Raw genomic sequence first — 18902 nt, 5'->3', positions numbered from 1 at the left:
TGGTGCGTGCACCTATGCCAATCAGCGCAATACCAGTTTCAAATGACAGCAAAATTGACCAATCATATCTTCCCTCTTAGTGGGCGGGCTTAACTGTATGATAATTTCCGCCCGCTGTGGCGACGCTAGCTGTCGTTAGCACCACTGCTAGCTAGCTTCTATTCATTTCTTTGATGTATATATATAATATAAACGGTCTCTGGTATGAACCCTTTGGGTACAAGCCAGGCTGCATCAGGTTATTGTAGCAGCCTGGCTGATTTGGTGTTTTGGTTAGAAAAATAGGAAACTGTGATATCACGTGATACTCAACTTTGGAATGTTTGGTTGGGAAGGTGGAATGTTTGGATTCAGTTTTGATGCTGAAAAGCTCAGAACAAGTCGCAAGACATTTTGCTCTGTGAATTACGATACATACAAAACTAACAAATCTCTCTATTTTTTCTAGATCTTTCTCTCTTTCTATTCTTTCTATTTTTCAGGTGGAGAATGAGTTTTTACCAAAGGAGAACTGACCAGCCAAGGCCTGGACAGGAACAGAACCACTTCATAGACACACCAGGTTTTACCACTCGTGGTGAGAAAAATAAATTTTCATATACTATACATAATTTTATACTTCTATGTAAGACAGTATATTAATTCTTATGAGTATGGATTCTATAGGCTTATTCATAATAATTAAAAGTTAAATATACACATTTATATAGTGGGTTTTTAAGGTTCAGAAAAATAACATGTATATTTATTCTACTGATGACTGTCAAGCTCTGTATTTCATGTGTACAGGATAATATAATTAATGGAGCATGGGTTATTTCTTTGACTCAGCACAATTTTCATAAATCTTAACATTGTTCATGTGGCCATGGAAAAAGCAAATAAAAATAAACATTTTTAAAAAGAAACAGATTTCTAACATGACATCACAAATTCTTAAGGATTCTCCCCACATTCTAATGACATCACATGGCACCATAGCCCTTGTTATAATCACTTGTTCATTGGGAAACACAAGGCATTTGAGCCTCACTGGGAGGCATGCTGGGTTTCACTTTACCTGCTGTGGGATTTTCAGGTGTGCCCTACAACCCCCAAGCGACAGTGATCCACACGGATCCCTGTGGACCAGCACCCTTCCCTCACAGAAGGACGGCGGGACCCTCAGATGTCGGCCATGTCTACATGCCTGTAGAAGGACCACTCCACACTGGTACTGTGTAACACTGAAGATTACATGCGTATTCAACAAACCAAATAACCATGCATGATGAAGTAGAAAAAAACATTTATTACATTTGTTTGTAAGGTCTGGCAGAGGTGTAGAACCATCAGCTTTCTGCACATGACCTGACCAGTAAAACATCAGTTTTATCAGAAAATATGACATCACATATTCTTCAACATTGTAATGAATTCACATGGCACTGTAGCCCTTCTTATAGACCTGATGATCTTAACAGTACACGCTCATGCTTCTTCTGTGGGTTGGTGTTTTGCATTTAGGCCCTGACATGGAGAGGCGGAGACACCTTGCTCAGCCCCATGTTCAAGGCGAGGTTCTGAGGCAGATGGATCCAGTCTACCTCCAGCCTGCTGGTGGGTTCTTCATCGATAACTGTCTTCTTTCATATAGACATTGATAAGATATTTTTACTAGGCACGCGGACTGTTTTTACAAACATTTGTGAATGGGTCACTCTCAGGAGCTCAGTGAATTCCAGCGTGGAACTGTGACAATATGCCACCTGTGCAATAAATCCAGTCGTGAAATTTCCTCGCTCCTAAAATTCGACAGTCAGCTGTATTATAAGGAAATGGAAGAGTTTGCGATTAACAGCAACTCAGCCACGAAGTGGTAGGCCACGTAAACTGATGTAGCAGGGTCAGCTGATGCTGAAGTGCATAGTACGAAGAGGTCGTCAACTTTCTGCAGCACCGCAATCGAAATTTGTCCTCCGCTCTTACCCATCTGTGCAATTAGAACACACACACACACACTAGTGATTACTAGGGGGCTGTGGTGCACAGACCACATGCCCGGGGAGCAGTTGTGGTTAGGTGCCTTGCTCAAAGGCACCTCACTCATGGCCTTAGGCCTGAGAATCGAACCCACGACCCTCACAAGACCCGGACCATGACTGCCAAGTGACCATGACTGCATATTTGTATTATGAAACATGGGGACAGTATTTATTAGAAACAGGGGAAGACAAACGAATGAACCAGATGGACCAGAGGAAGACATATGAATTTAATGTATTTCATGTTCCATTCATTACTTTAGCTGTGATATGTTTGGTGTAGAGTAGAGCACATTAGAGTGGGCACCTTGACGACCCACATACAGTGTGGGTGTACTGTGACACTCGTTATCTGCTAGGCGGTTGTGTTTAGTCTAAGGTGATAATGCTTCGAATCATTATTATACCAGCATAGTATAATACTGATAATACATGTATATGGATTACAGATGTCATTTATCACTATTTTAGTACACCCCCAAACAGTCTAAACAAAACATTGTCATGTTGCTTTGCTGGCTTCTGATACCTCATCTGGACTGCTGCCAAAGCATATATCTATTAATCTTTGTAATCTATATAACATGGCTTCTTTAAGTATTGGGTATCACCTGGCCAGCGTTAAGCAGTGGTACGCACTTCTTTGTACCCACTTCTGTTGGCAAGGACAATGTGAGCTTACAAGCAAGACTAGACTTGAATGTTTTATTGCAGTCAGTTGATTGTGCCAGCACCCCACTCCCCAGGCCTGCGCTGTTCCGATCCACAGCTCTCCACAGCTCTCCACAACTCTCCCATAGCCACTTTTGCTCCTCACTGCCATCTGCAGATTTGATTATGAATTTAAGTTTTCTTAAATGTTATTCAAATTGCTCCTATTCATTAGCACATTTCGTTTATCCACTTAATGCTACTCTTGATATACATTTGAGCCATGCCAAAATATTGATTATCATAATCTATTATTGTTATTTAAAATGCAGTATGATCTGCAGGTCTTAATTTCATATGCTGGTCTGAAGATTGAACGTGTCCTCTACAGTTCTGTCTGTGTTTCATGTCCAGGTTCAGTGGAGCCTCCCCAGCTCCACTCTCCAGGGTGGAAGAGAGAGAGAGTGGGGAGATTTCACCGGAGCGGCAGACATCTTCAACCCTTGCTCCCAGACATCTTCGAAGCAGCTAACCCCAGGGATGCTGGTAGAGGTGACTTATTGATGTTGGCTTTACTTTATATGTCATTGAAATACCTGTACAAAATGTAGAATTTATAATGTTGCGTAATTTGTTTTGGTATTGGTAAAAACGATATTTGGGAACAAGGAGATCAGTTAGTCAGAAACTTCACTCAGGTGTCAAATGAGCGGAGCTAAACTCATGATCATGGATGCCCTTTCCCATGCAGGTTTGCCCAAATCCAGCCGCTTGCTGCCTGGGAACCCCCCCGGGTCGTTCCTACTGCCCTCCTACCCTCTGGTCACTCTTCCGGGAGTGCAGCTCACTCCCACTCTGCATCGTAGACTACACAAGCGAGACACGAGCCCTCGGTGCAGAGACCCGGACCCGTGGAGGGACAGTACTGGTGAGCGCATGGCTACGTTGCTAAGAACATACTAGGCACACACAGTGAGGCATGGCCGGTTATTTGGGTGCCCGGTTAAGTTAATTTCGTCTTGCACTAAGCTTGTCTTGCACTTGTTCCCACGTCAGTGGTAAAGTGATGAGCAGACCTAATTTTGTGGTGTCATACATACTACATGAATTTAATTTTAACCAAAAAATTTGCATATACTTAGATCATTTATAGTCACCACTTGTTAAATGTACAAAATACTCAAATTTGATGATCTTCATCTGACATGGTTTCACTCAGTAATGGAACAGTGTCTAGCAGAGGCGAGATGTGTTGGCCATTAGCAGAGCTAGGCGGTACTGTAGTTTGGCACTTCAGTATCAGAATTAAAATAATTCTGAATTGTGCCGAAATAATTAAATTGAATCAAATTGTATTGAAATGTAAGATTTCATGAACTAAAAGAATCATAACTAAGCTAAACTAAAACTGGGTCACACATTTACTGAAGCTCTGATAAATGTCTTCCTGCTTCTGGGCTCACGGATGCCCTGCTATCAGTTATTCAGTACTACTTCATTGTGCTGCCATTACATGAATTGTAGCAAGATGCATATGAGAAGTTGCCGTTCTCCGTCCATCTTGCTTGAATCATATTTCAGTGGCACTTTCAGATAAAGAAACATATGCAACGTAGTACTAAGGCACTGAGAAATGTTATGGTGAGTTAATTTCTGCTAATGTCCTTATTCACCCATGCAGGTGAAGTTGACTCCAGCAGGTGTTTCCCACTGCCTGTGCTCACTTCACGCACGACAGTCACCTCGTCAGGACTGATGAGGCCTTCTCCGCCCACCTTCACAAAGTTGCCTCCACTCCCCAAACCTTCTGGCCGAGAGCCTCTCCGTGCATTCAGGCCTGCCAAAGGTGAGCTCACTCTTTTGATCTCCTTGAAATTGCATCCAAATCATTTGCTGCACCACCAACAACAAAAAAAGTAAAAAAAAAAAGTATTAAAAAAGTAAAAACTGCTTTGAAAGCCCTATACTACAAACAAAAAGGCCCTGCTGATCCTCTTGTACATTGCTATGCCTGCACCCATGGACATGTTTTTCTGCACCATGAAGAAACCACTATGAAACCAGAAGTTATATTTGGGATTTTTGATGGAGTACGTGTTAATATGTATTGTGCTTTTCAGGATCTCAAGTGCAACGCACCAGGGCGTCCCCTGCTGAGGACATGTGTGAAGGAGTAGTTGGCAGAGGTTGGAATTGATTTGCTGTTAACACTGCATTACACAACAATGTTTTAAATCTAGTTCTCCATGTTGAATAATGTTTTGCAGTCTTCAAGCTGATTTGAACCAAAGTTGAGCTGGTAGCCCTAAAAGTCCTAGTCAGTTTGTTTGGGTTCTTTTATTCCTCTCTAGATGAACTCAAACCAGGAACTCCCAGGAAGGATCCCCACGAGCAGCAGACTTTAGGGCCCTTCTCCAAACCAGACCTCGCTCTCGCTCAGAGCTTCAGACTGCTTGGCTCTGATGACTGGTAAGTCACACCTGCAAAATTCTGAAGCATTTGGCTAGGGCAGGTTAAACAGCAAGTCATTTATGGTGTTCTGCATATATGGTAAGTATGCATGTATTTAGAGAAGTTTTTTCCTCTTTGTCCCTTTTCTTGTAGCATTTTTTTCTTTCAGTAGCCGATGGTTACAGTGTGTGTCTATGTCCAATATCTTCATACAGGGAGAAGAAAATTGAAGCATTGATGTCCATCCGTAGATTGGCTCAATATCATGCTGATGTGCTTGGCAGCAGGCTTCATGATGTCTGCATTATTCTTATTCAAGAGGTAAGCCACTAAATTTGCTGACTGTGTATCTGTCTGAATTCTAAAATTGGCAGACACCATCAGCATGTACATATTACAGGTGATGTTGCTGACAAAGTCAGCCAATTTTAGTCAGAGTTAGCATGGTACTTTGAAATTCCTTTTTTATAAAAACATTTCTCATTTAATTGAAATTCAGATGGCATATCTAACTAATTAGTGATTAAGGTTGTAGCGGATACATATGTTAGTTTATGGATTATGAACGGGGCACCATCCTGATTGCTCAGGAACCAGTATTGTGATAACGGAGTGAGGTGGAATATGGTTTGATCAGTCTCATTACTAAAGGGTTAAGTTCTGGTTCCGCGCAGTGACCTAATACCATCGACCAAAATATGCATTTACCACCGTGACCAGATGAATAAATGTCCACATTTATTAAATGGTTAATGTTACAATTTATACAAAGCATATGAATGATTTGGCTCAAATGGAAATTAAACCTATATGTGAATTTCCTAATCTAAACCAAGGATATAATAGTGAACAACAAAGAATATAAAATTAAACAATAACAGCGAATGATAGTTATCGACGGTCATGAGGTTTAAATGGATTATATGACTATCCTTAAGCTTGCCTAACTAGCGTAGGACCCAGTGACGGACACAAGGTCTTTAGAGAGAGAATAGAAAAGAAGAAAGAGGAAGTTTGGGCAGGTTAATGGCAACAGTATTTACTATTTTGGACTCCGGGAGAGATAGAAGCTGGCAACCCCAAAACAGCACATGAACCGAGCGTCTTACTTCGAAGAAGAGGCGTGGTTATGCGGACCAACCGGTGCGCGTTCACGGTTCGTTCCTTCAGGCAGCTGAGGTCTGCGGAGCAGGTCACGTGAGACGGCTCGAGTCGCGGAAACTTAGCGGTGACGTCACAGTCGCAGCTGGAGGGCGCAGACAAACTTGTACAGATACTTGACTGAGAAAGAAGATGAGCTTGACTTGAACGACTAGACGAAATAAAAGTACTTTTGACGACGAAACGTAGAATAAAGAAAATAAAATAAAATAAAGAAGAATCTTCTGTGGGACTCGGTGAGAGCTTTAGTTGCGGTCTCTTGGCATCGCTCTACTGGACACTGCGGTGTTCGGCGTGAGTCCATCAAACAGTCGCGATGGTTTGGCGTGTTCAAGTCTTTGAGTCTCGGCGAGTCTGGCGAAGTTCTCCAAGTCTTCCCAAATTACCAGGCTGCCAAGCTCGTTGTTTCGCTTCGAGCTAGGGCTTTTAAAACAAGTTTTAGGGGCGTAATTGTAAGGCGCTTTTATGTTCATCAGGCCATTGACCATTGGCCTTTATTAATGAATATTCATGACCTTTGCCCAGACAGGGGAGAGAAATAGAGAGAGAGAGAGAGAGAGAGAGAGAGAGAGAGAGAGAGAGAGAGAGAGAGAGAGAGAGAGAGAGAGAGAGAGAGAGAGAGAGAGAGAGAGAGAGAGAGAGAGAGAGAGAGAGAGAGAGAGTGAGAGAGAGAGGGGAAGCGAGGAGTGCCCGTCTTTCCAGGTCTAGTTAATGACTTAACCAAAGAAGACAGATTAACACAATTCTAAGACAAAGTAAACTATTCCTAAATAAATTGTCTTACATACTCTGCCTAAACAAGAATTAATTTGGTTCTATTAGTCTACACATTGAGCCATTCTCAATTTCCACTTTTGGACAACAAATGACACACAATGCACAGACAGGCATGAATGTGAGGTCACCTAAGCACACATGAGAATGATTACATTCGATGAGTAACATACAAACTAATACATAGATATGCATCAATGTGGTGTTTTTATACAGTAACACGTATTCCAATAAGATCACTTAATACTGAATACATGAAAGATCATAAGTTGTGTCTTTGTCAACCACATGGCACAGTGTTCACATTTAAATGGTCTTGTGGTCCTTTGTTCTTAAGGCTGGAAAGCTGAATACTGGTTTCAAGAATAATTAATTTTTCTTTGTATGGAAGGTAGTCAAGTTCGGTGTCTCTAGACTGCATTAGCCGAGCTGGTTCCTGTAGGCTGAATCCCAATTCTGTGTACAGTTCAGATTTGGAGTTACAGAGATCTCTGAAATATTTGTATCTTCAGCTCTGGATTATAACACAGGACGTAGAGTGGGTTTAAACTGTGGGCAATCAGATAAGGTTGGAATTTAGAGTTTTATGGTCCTTCCTGACTGTGGTCCCAGTGTCCTCCGACGAAGGTTGGTTTTGACCAGCCTCTCTTAGATGGCCTCTCTCCCAAGCTCAGGAGATCATAAGGTCAGCATTGTAGGCTTTTGGGAGGTAAACACCATTGTGGATGTGGGTCCTTTGGGGCCTGTTGCTGTTGTAAAGAATCAGTGTTTATCTTTACATACCATCAAAGAAATCTGGGTGAGTCAGTCGCTCAGTTCTAGGCAAAGGATTCCCTTTTGGGTGTCACAGTGAAATAGCATTTAGCTGTCTCCAATACAAGGTATTTAGGCCTACATAACACATTGCAGTGGTGGATTATACTTATTACGATGGCGGTGGCAGTGTTGGATGTGGCTGAAACAAGCTGGAACGTCGTCTTTCCTGCAGGTGCTGCACCTGCGCTCTGCCGTGTCCCGCATGGCTGTGGTGTCCTTGAGGGAGTTGTACTCCAGCCTGCAAAAAGGGATGGACCAGGAAGTGGAGGCTACAGCTAAGGTCCTCCTCCACAAAGCAGCGGAGTCCAATGGCTTCATCAGGCAGGACGTGGACACAGCTCTGGACAGCATGGTGCAGAACTGCACCCCCATTCGGAGCATGAACGCCCTTCTCGCTGGAGGACTCTGGTCAGTTAGCCTGCAGTGAGCTTTAAACTGTGGCTTTCAGATAGCAACAACAGGCACAAGAAGCTAACACAGCACTGATTTTGGCTTCTGTTTTTACTTCTCCATTGTTCTTTCAAAATATTGCCCTGGCCTATAATCAATATTTTTAGGTATTTATCCTCTTAAATATTATTTTTATTGCGTTCCATCTCCGCTCTGCTGATTCAAACTGCCCTTCACACCTCTTAAAGAATAGGCTAGTTAGCTAGCGCACAGAGGACATACAAACATTTTCTGTTTAAAAAAACTACATATGTAAACTAACTGGTGCAAACTAAGCCATCGAATAGAATACGATCATTTGATTGTGCACGTAGATCACACATAAGTGTATTAAGTTTCTTTATAGAAGCTAAAAGTTGTACTGTATACATTGATTGGATGGATTAATAGTTATTACCTTCTTTTTTTGAATGCCCTAATTTTTTTCCTTCTGTTTTCCTCAAAAGTCATCTGAATGCTGCAGTAAGAAAGTGTACTGCTCGGCACTTGGCTACTTTGGTAGAGAAGATTGGTGCAGAGCGAATTATTCCTGCAGTCTCCAAGTTGGCACAGGACTCTTCCCAAGAAACCAGGTTAGTACTGTGATCAGAACGAGAATTCTACAAAGCTTGTTCAGTTTCCCAGATAGTAATCTTTTGCTGATTCTTTTACTCTCCTAATCTGATACTCTGAAGTCAGCAAATGCTGGTAAATTGCAGAGTAATAGAAGGACTATCGTGTTTTCTAGACACAGACGTCCTTGTAAAATTGTGTGCTGTAAGATAAATGGTCGGTGTGCTGTGAGTATTGGATCCCTCACTCACGGTTCTCTCCTGTTTTGGGGTCTGTTCCTCGTCTCAGGCGCTTGGGCCGGCGTATGCTGCTGTTCCTGTCCTCCCACCATGACTTTGATAAGATGGTGGAAAAGTACATCCCTGCCAAAGACCTGGCAACCATCAGGGACACTGTCCTCACTCTGAAATCCAAGGTGGAGATTCATGTTTAGATACATGATGAGGAATTTTTTATCCCATTCAGCCACTATGCCCCATGTTTACTCACTAAACAAAGCTTATTCACAAAACTTTTAGGTGAAACAGACTGCAATTAAAAAAACATCTAAACTGTGATGGTAGACATTATATTGTAAACAAATACTAAAGTACTGGGCAGTGCGTGGCACCACACATTGTATTTACAGTAAGGCATGCACATTGTAGTCCCAGACCCAGTAGTTAAAGGACAGAGCATGGTTCAAAATGAACCGGCTTGAAACCTTTGGGATAGAATCAAAGTATGAAGCAACATGTGGACTTCAATATCATCACTCCATGTTTTGTGGTGATTCGTACGTGTGTATTCCCAGGAGAGGACAAAGGTGTCTAGGATTCCAAGATATAAGATGCGTCAGCCTCGTCTGGAGCAGCAAGAAGCTCCAGCCGCACAGGCGGAGCGGCAGAACACGCAGCGAATGAAGCGCAGCCTTAGGCACACGGTGAGGGACGTGAGCCCAGACGACGCGGCACCTCTGAAAGGTAACGGCTGACCTCGACAAACGCTCCCCTGCTGTTTCCTGAGAACCTTACCTTACCGCTTCCCCGTGAATCTCCTTCCCATCAGACCTGCAGCTGAACAGTTGTCTTCCAGCCCAGACTAAGACTGGTGTCCTCCTGGATGATTTGCCTTCGATCCCAAGCAACGCACGCACCCCCAGAAGTCCCGTCAAAAGTTTGAGTCCTCCGCTTCATCCCAGCCCCCCCACGGCTGTCCCTACTACAAACATGCTGCCACGACGCAGACGAGCTATCAGACTGATCAGACCACGTGACTCTGGTGAGTGTTGCCTGCTCTTCAGCGCTTCATGTGTGATCACTGCACTTGCATGTAAATTGCTTTGCTGTTAACACTGCATTACACAACAATGTTTTAAATCTAGTTTACCACATTGAATAATGTTTTGCAGTCAGTCTTCAAGCTGATTTGAACCAAAGTTGAGCTGGTAGACCTAAAAGTCCTAGTCAGTTTGTTTGGGTTCTGGTATTCCTCTCTAGATGAACTCAAACCAGGAACTCCCACGAAGGATCCCCACGAGCAGCAGACTTTACGGCCCTTCTCCAATCCAGACCTCGCTCTCGCTCAGAGCTTCAGACTGCTTAGCTCTGATGACTGGTAAGTCACACCTGCAAAATTCTGAAGCATTTGGCTAGGGCAGGTTAAACAGCAAGTCATTTATGGTGTTCTGCATATATGGTAAGTATGCATGTATTTAGAGAAGTTTTTTCCTCTTTGTCCCTTTTCTTGTAGCATTTTTTTCTTTCAGTAGCCGATGGTTACAGTGTGTGTCTATGTCCAATATCTTCATACAGGGAGAAGAAAATTGAAGGGTTGATGTTCATCCGTAGATTGGCTCAGAATCACTCTGATGTGCTTGGCAGCAGGCGTCATGATGTCTGTATTATTCTTATTCAAGAGGTAAGCCACTACATTTGCTGACTGTGTATCTGTCTGAATTCTAAAATTGGCAGACACCATCAGCATGTACACATTACAGGTGATGTTGCTGACAAAGTCAAGTCAGAGTTAGCGTAGTACTTTGAAATTCCTTTTTTATAAAAACATTTCTCATCTAATTGAAATTCAGATGGCATATCTAACTGTAATTAGTGATTAAGGTATTTCCGCCTACATAACACATTGCAGTGTTGGATTATACTTATTACGATGGCGGTGGCAGTGTTAGATGTGGCTGAAACGAGCTGGAACGTCGTCTTTCCTGCAGGTGCGGAACCTGCGCTCTGCCGTGTCCCGCATGGCGGTGGTGTCCTTGAGGGAGTTGTACTCCAGCCTGCAGAAAGGGATGGACCAGGAAGTGGAGGCTACAGCTAAGGTCCTCCTCCACAAAGCAGCGGAGTCCAATGCCTTCATCAGGCAGGACGTGGACACAGCTCTGGACAGCATGGTGCAGAACTGCACCCCCATTCGGAGCATGAACGCCCTTCTCGCTGGAGGACTCTGGTCAGTTAGCATGCAGTGAGCTTTAAACTGTGGCTTTCAGATAGCAACAACAGTCACAAGAAGCTAACACAGCACTGATTTTGGCTGCTGTTTTTACTTCTCCATTGTTCTTTCAAAATATTGCCCTGGCCTATAATCAATATTTTTAGTTATTTATCCTCTTAGAAATTCTTTTTATTGCATTCCACCTCCGCTCTGCTGATCCAAACTGCCCTTCACACTGCTTAAAGAATAGGCTAGTTAGCTAGCGCACAGAGGACATACAAACATTTTCTGTTTCAAAAATACAGATGGACACTAACTGGTGCAAACTAAGCCATCAAATAGAATATGATCATTTGATTGTGCACTTAGATCATTAAGTTTCTTTATAGAAGCTAAAAGTTGTACTGTATACATTGATTGGATGGATTAATAGTTATTACCTTCTTTTTTTGAATCCCCTAATTTTTTTCCTTCTGTTTTCCTCAAAAGTCATCTGAATGCTGCAGTAAGAAAGTGTACTGCTCGGCACTTGGCTACTTTGGTAGAGAAGATTGGTGCTGGCCGCTTATTGTCTGGGGCGAAAGACGTCACAGCGCGAATTATTCCTGCAGTCTCCAAGTTGGCACAGGACGCTTCCCAAGAAACCAGGTTAGTACTGGGATCAGAACGAGAATTCTACAAAGCTTATTCAGTTTCCCAGATAGTAATCTTTTGCTGATTCTTTTAGTCTCCTAGTCTGATACTCTGAAGTCAGCAAATGCTGGTAAATTGCAGAGTAATAGAAGGACTATCGTGTTTTCTAGACACAGACGTCCTTGTAAAATTGTGTGCTGTAAGATAAATGGTCGGTGTGCTGTGAGTATTGGATCCCTCACTCACGGTTCTCTCCTGTTTTGGGGTCTGTTCCTCGTCTCAGGTGCTTTGGCCGGCGTATGCTGCTGTTCCTGTCCTCCCACCATGACTTTGATAAGATGGTGGAAAAGTGCATCCCTGCCAAAGACCTGGCAACCATCAGGAACACTGTCCACACTCTGAAATCCAAGGTAGCGATTCATGTTTGGATACATGATGAGGGTTTTTTATCCCATTCAGCCACTATGCCCCATGTTTACTCACTAAACAAAGCTCATTCACAAAACTTTTAAAGCTTGAAACTTTTGGGATAGAATCAAAGTATGAAGCAACATGTGGACTTCAATATCATCACTCCATGTTTTGTGGTGATTTGTATGTATGTATTCCCAGGAGAGGACAAAGGTGTCTAGGAATGCGAAGAGATAAGATGTGTCAGCCTCGTCTGGAGCAACAAGAAGCTCCAGCCGCATAGTCGGAGCGGCAGAACACGCAGCGAATGAAGCGCAGCCTTAGGCACACGGTGAGGGACGTGAGCCCAGACGACGCGGCACCTCTGAAAGGTAACGGCTGACCTCGGCAAATGCTCCTCTGCTGTTTCCTGAGAACCTTACCTTACCGCTTATCCGTGAACCTCCTTCCCATCAGACCTGCAGGAACGTCGTCTTTCCTGCAGGTGCGGAACCTGCGCTCTGTCGTGTCCCGCATGGCGGTGGTGTCCTTGAGGACTTCAGGGAGCGCATTGATCAGCTGGTGGCCGACTGCAAGGACAACCCATATATGGTCATGGGCAACATGTTCCCGGTAACTCATTTGAACTGAATTGATTTTGAATGTTTTCAGCAACTTTCAGAAGTGATCTGTATGGGGGGGTCATACGTTGGAGAACATTAAATGCTGGCACATCTGAAGAAATATCAAAAGCTCAGATGCTCCAGAGTAGAGGGAGGGCAGTCATGTCCATTGTTAGTGTGAGCTTGTTTTACAATGTATGTGAAGATTTCACCCAAGTGTATCCTTGATTTATTTATCTTTGTTCCTTTTAAATGTTCTTTTTATAGAGCTGGTTAGGGAACTCTACCCCTGCAAGCCACAACTGGTTGAGCAGAAGGTGCTCCCTCTGCTCTGGTACCTCCTGGGGACCTCCAGCAACAGTGGTACGGTCCACGGCAGGGGTGGAAGCGTGAGGGGTCCACTGTCCACCTATGCCAAGCCCTTCATGCCCACATGGGTCTGGCACTGCTGGACTGCGCTGGTTACCAATCTTCCAATATCCGCAAGAGCCTAAACGAGTTTGTGAAGAACCTCCCGATCACCTGAGAGCTGCCAGCCAGACCTCCAGACCAAAATAAAGCCCAACATGGATTCTACTTGAAGATGGAGATGTTTGTGCATTTCTTACTGTGCCTGCACTTTAAATGAAAGAGAGAGGAAGAAAGTCAAATGTTTTTAACATTTTGAATTAGCAGAAAGCTAAATCCTTAAACTCAGAAGTCCTTTTAAATAAGGAGCACAGATTTTAGCGAATCACATCAGGTTTAACATGCACTTTGAAATACTAACACTTGTCATGGTGACTAGATATATATTGTTCTATGATTGTTTTTTTCTGTTGACATATTCTGAGGTAACTGTGCAGAATGTAATTTGCAGTTACCTCAGAATATGTCAACAGAGAATAACAATCACAGAACAATATATATCTATAGTCACCATGACAAGTGTCATATATATATATATATTAGTGGTGGGACTTTAACGTGTTAATTTCGATTAATTAATTACAGGGAAATTAACGAACTAAAAAGATTAACGCATGAGACACTTTTGCACCGTGGAATGTTTCTCGGTGCACGAGTTCCAGACATACAGATTATATGGATGTACAATAAGATGAGCATGGTGGAGATGACTGAAGAGGTTACGCTGGTGGATGGGAAATTTAAATATAAGAAACTTCCAGATGGAAGTACAAACACAAATAGTGTTATTTGCACTTTATGCAGGAAGGAGTTTGCTTATCACAGGAGCACTTCCACCCTTCGTTACCACCTCAACGCAAAACATGTTACGCGCAGGTCAGTAATGATAACTTGGCTGCTAAATGTATTCCTAGTACGAGCAGTGTTGCCAGTCAACACTCGACCACATGTTGGGGTTCAAATCAGAGGTGGGGACTCGAGTCACATGACTTGGACTCGAGTCAGACTCGAGTCATTAATATTAAGACTTTTGACTTGACTTGAAAAAATATTCAGAGACTTAGGGCGTACTCACACTAGGCACGGTTTGCTGGTTCCGTGCTGGGGCCCGGTTATCCCCCCTCCCCACTCCCCCTCTGGCCTGCACTCACACTGGCTTCAGCAACCCGGCCCGAGCACGGTTACGTCATCACAACGCCGCTTTATTTGGAAAAAAAGCGCGCTCGCACAACACTATGGAGTTCACGATTCTCTTTTTATTGTATTTTTGGAGTCGTTTTGGGAGTGCAGAAACACGGTGCAAGCACAGATTTATCGATAATTTAACACAACGATTGTCTGCTAATCGCTTTGCCGCTATGACTGTTTAACGTGAGCATCGCATCACTGACGTCATGTTTGAGTTCCAGCGAAATGAACCAATCACACGAGGCACCAAGCGGGCCCGGGCACGGATAGCGCTCACACTAGAAGCGAACCGTGCCCGAGTCCACATGAATCGTGCCCTGGCCCACCTCTTCAAGCGGGCCCGAGCACGGTTAACTGATCCGGGCCCGGGCACGGTTGGAGCGCTCACACTAGCCAAGCGAACCGTGCTTCGGCAGGCAACCGTGCCCGGGCCCGGATCACAGAGCCTAGTGTGAGTACGCCCTTAGACTTGACTTGGACTTTTACACCAATAACTTTGGACTTGAATTGGACCTGAACCTGTTTACTTGCAAAGACTTGATTTTTTTTTACCCCAAATCTAAATTTTAAAACGCATATTAATATTTATAAAGTGCGCCCCATTAATTTCATTTCCGTCCTTCTGACGCAGACCTGTGTTACACCAGATTCTGTGACCGTCGAGTTTTGTGACCACAGGGGGCGCTATTTCACAGTTTCTGTTCAGAGGCACAAACGCTTTACGTAAACTACGCTGATGCACTTTCTTTACTCGTTTTGTTGGTGTCCACGAGCCAAAATATGACATGTTTATATTTACATTTTATCGTCTCTTAATTACGTAAACAAGATTTACCATCCCCTCACCATTGCAGCCAACAAAGAAATCATGAATGGGATGTACAGGTGAGCCTTTTTAACTGGGGTCACCAATTCTGACGGCAGCCATCAGAATATGTGACCCCACTGAATCTCCAGGTAACAATAGTACACCGTGAGCCCACAATAACAGAAAACAATGAAAAAATAACCCTAACCTTTTATTAGTCTATATTTAAACATTTTATCCAAATGTTTAGAATAACCATTCGTAATGACAGCATCTTGCTTATGATGAAGCTTGCTATTTTCGTGTAAAATGATGTAACGAAATATTCTTGTTTAAGTACATTTATGTAATTAGGAGAAGATAAAATGTAAACGATCTGTCATCTTTTGGCTGGCGGACACCAACAAAACGAGTAAAGAAACGCATCAGCGTAGCATTCGTAAAGCGTTGATGCCTGTAAAAAAAAAAAGACTCGAAAGGACTTGAAATTCCAAGTTTCAGACTTGGGACTTGACTTGACGGTTGCCTGTCTTGACTCGAGACTTGACTTGAGTTGACTGTCTTTGCTTGAGACTTGACTCGGGACTTGAGGATAAAGACTTGGACTTATTTGAGACTTGCAAAACACTGACTTGGTCCCACCTCTGGTTCAAATTAGGAAACAAAATGTCAGAGTCCGCCGTTCGGTGTCGAGCGCTACGGTTTATGTAGGAGTGCTGCAAATTGCGTCAACTGATGCAAGTTACGAACTGCCATCCAGAAAGACAATGTTGAAGAAAATGCAGCAGCTGTATGATGAGGAAAGGGAAGTAAAACAGGTTATTGTGAAGAGCGTAATGTGGCTCTGACTGGGGATCACTGGACCTCTGTTAGCAACAAGAATTATCTTGGTGTGACAGCTCATATTATAGATGATGAATGGAAGATCCAGTCATTTGCTTTGAACATGCAGAAGACACTTCTAGGCACTATGGAGATGCCTGTGTAGAGGACTTTATCGCTGTGGCAGAGGCCTGGCAAATTAAAAAAATCTAATATGGTATTTAAAACATCTTCTGATTTACTTCTTATTCTTACTATATCCTAAGCAAAACTCCCAAAATTAAACTATATTTTTGGTCAGAATTTTCAGTGTTCTGAATACTGTTTGCTCTGTTTTCTGCACTCATCTATTGGTCTATGTAGTAGACTGGTGGAAAAATAAACAAGATGTTGAGGTTTATGCTTATGTTCATTGATTCATTCATCATTCAAACTTAAATTAATATTTCTCATGTTAAATACCGAAATGCGATTAATTTCAATTAATTAATGACAACGCTTCAAATTAATTCGATTAACTTTTTTAATCGTGTCCCACCCCTAATATATATATATAATAAAATAAATAGAAGGTCTCTGACATTTACATTCCAAGTGGCGTATGCAGCAGTAGGTAAACATACTGTATGTGCAAAGTGAATGTATGAGGAATCTGGTGTAATTAGGATTAAAGTGAACGTATACAATGAATTATAAATATAATGTGCAAATGTAACAGGAGTGCAAATTGAGTGAGCGTTAGACTACAGTGATGGGTGTAGAAATAGTTCATCTCAGTTTAGAGTTCTTTGTTGAACTTGAGTGTTGTTGTTGATTTTGAAATGTGTCTTGTTTATTAAGGATAAAAGAGTGGAAGAGCAGGGAGTGAGTTGATCCTCCTGACTGCCTGGTGAACAAAGCTGTCCCTCAGCTTACTGGTTCTGGCTTGTAGACTTCGTAGTCTCCTCCCTGATGGCAGTAGGTTGAAGTAGCTGTACATGGGGTGTGTCTGATCACCCGCTATGTTTAGGGCCTTTAGAGTGAGGCGGGAGTTGTGAAGGTCTTGTAGAGAAGGGAGTGGTGCCCACGATCCTCTCAGCTGCTCTCACAATGTGCTGGAGGGACTTGCGACAGGATGCTGTGCAGGTGCCGTACCACACTGTGATGCAGCTGGTCATGACGCTCTCGATGGCTCCCCTATAGAAGGTGCACATGATGGAGGATGGAGCACTGGCTCTTCTCAGCTTGCAGAGAAAGTACAGGCGCTGGTACTTTCTTGGCTAGAGATGTGGTGTTCTTACTCCAGGACAGGTCCTCTGAGATGTCTACACCCAGGAACTTGGTGCTGCTCACTTTCTCCACAGCAGTACCATTGATGTTCAGAGGAGCATGCTGGGAGGGCAATTTCCTGAAGTCCACAACTATCTCCTTTGTCTTTTCCACATTCAGAGATAGGTTGTTGTGACCACATCCCCCGGCCAGGCGGCTCACCTCACTTCTGTAATTTGTCTCGTCGTCGTTGTTGTTGATGAGACCCACCACAGTTGTATCATCCTCAAACTTAAAGAAGAAGTTGGAGCTGTATGTTGGTGTGCAGTCGTGTGTCAGCAGAGTGAATAGAAGGGGGCTCAGTACGCATCCTTGAGGCACCCCTGTGTTAAGCACGATGGTACTGGATGAGTTGCTGCCGACCCGTACTGCCTGTGGTCTCCCAATCAGAAAGTCTAACAGCCAGTTACACATTTGGAGGCTCAGTCAAAACCATTAAAAGAAAAAGGCATTAAATACAAAACTAAACGACATTAAATATTTACAGAAGAAAATCCTTTTTTTAACCGCAGCAATTACTAGTTTAAAAGTTCTTTTATATCCCTTGAGCAAAATCTAAATTTTATGATCAGTGTGCAAATTCATTTTGTGTCTGTAGAACTGCATCAGAGTACATTTTAACAGGCAAGAAGACATGCAAGAATATTTGTGAAAGCCATTTATGTACATATTAAGTCAGCGTGCTGACTGATCCTCAGTGGAGTCCATCCTGGGGGAGGGGCCTGCTGACTGACCACTCACTGGGCATCCAGGGTGATTTCCTAGTAGAGGAATGAAAGAATGAGTTTCCAAGGAATCAGGGCACAACCAAAGGGCTCCATACCAACAGCTATACGCATGATATCTGTGAACAGCTGTGCGGTGTGATGGTCCGGCTCTCGGAGTGCAGCCAAACTAATATGGACATGCACGATCCACTGAAGTTAGAACCAAAGATGTGAAGAAGAAGGTCAGGCACTGTTTCTTTGCTAAGTGAGCTGTACGGAAGCCAGGGTTGTGTGTGTGTGTGTGTGTGTGTGTGTGTGTGTGTGAGGAATCTCAGGAATTCACATGCTGTGAATGTCATGCAAAAACAAAGAAAAACACCCCCTCATGCACGCACACACACACACACACACACACACACACTACTCAAAGGCCTTCTAGCCCCAAAATGCTGCCATAATTAGACTATAACAGAAAAGTTACACACGAGATGTCACTAATAATGCCATCATACTCCACGTCTGTTCCATATATGCTACATGTATTTAACACATACCCTACCCACTACATCTCAACTAGAGTTGCTGTATACAGCTGTATAACTGTACACTTCGTACTATAGAGCAGTGGTTCCCAAAGTGGGGGGCGCGCCCCCTAGGTGGGGCGCGGAGCTATTGCAGGGGGGGCGCGGAGCTTGGAAGTAAAACGTGC

General features: G+C 43.3%; 2 protein-coding genes across 2 annotated transcripts in view; one reads left to right on the top strand and one right to left on the bottom strand.

Moving 5' to 3' along the window:
- Window positions 1-116: 116 nt before the first annotated feature.
- Window positions 117-13534, top strand: LOC143486041 (uncharacterized). The gene is made up of 22 exons (XM_076985822.1): window positions 117-577; window positions 1079-1213; window positions 1507-1599; window positions 3090-3227; window positions 3427-3603; window positions 4357-4521; window positions 4796-4861; window positions 5027-5144; window positions 5342-5447; window positions 8050-8285; window positions 8774-8899; window positions 9168-9294; window positions 9673-9841; window positions 9927-10139; window positions 10358-10475; window positions 10673-10778; window positions 11086-11321; window positions 11796-11954; window positions 12223-12349; window positions 12552-12721; window positions 12807-12962; window positions 13220-13534. The coding sequence occupies exons 1-20, from the start codon at window positions 490-492 to the stop codon at window positions 12585-12587; spliced, it is 2739 nt and encodes a 912-aa protein (XP_076841937.1). The 5' UTR covers window positions 117-489; the 3' UTR covers window positions 12588-12721; window positions 12807-12962; window positions 13220-13534.
- The window catches only part of LOC143485908 (uncharacterized), a 67829-nt gene continuing 61270 nt past the window's right edge, over window positions 12344-18902 (bottom strand). The window contains exons 16-17 of the mRNA XM_076985594.1: window positions 18154-18247; window positions 12344-12919 (exon numbers count right to left, since the gene is read on the bottom strand). Of these exons, the coding sequence (XP_076841709.1) occupies window positions 18224-18247 (24 nt within the window). The 3' untranslated portion in view covers window positions 12344-12919; window positions 18154-18223. The remainder of the gene's footprint in view (window positions 12920-18153; window positions 18248-18902) is intronic.

This window comes from Brachyhypopomus gauderio, unplaced genomic scaffold (assembly GCF_052324685.1).
Source record: "Brachyhypopomus gauderio isolate BG-103 unplaced genomic scaffold, BGAUD_0.2 sc43, whole genome shotgun sequence".
NCBI classification, from domain to species: Eukaryota; Metazoa; Chordata; class Actinopteri; order Gymnotiformes; family Hypopomidae; genus Brachyhypopomus; species Brachyhypopomus gauderio.
The sequence above is the reverse complement of the archived record's forward strand: the minus strand, read 5'-3'. Positions and strand labels throughout refer to the sequence as shown.

Coding starts and splice junctions, on each gene's coding strand:
- LOC143486041 (XM_076985822.1), top strand. CDS start 490: ATGAGTTTTTACCAAAGGAGAACTGACCAGCCAAGGCCTGGACAGGAA. Junction 1,214..1,506: donor AGAAGGACCACTCCACACTG/GTACTGTGTAAC, acceptor TTTTGCATTTAG/GCCCTGACATGGAGAGGCGG. Junction 5,145..5,341: donor CTGCTTGGCTCTGATGACTG/GTAAGTCACACC, acceptor ATCTTCATACAG/GGAGAAGAAAATTGAAGCAT.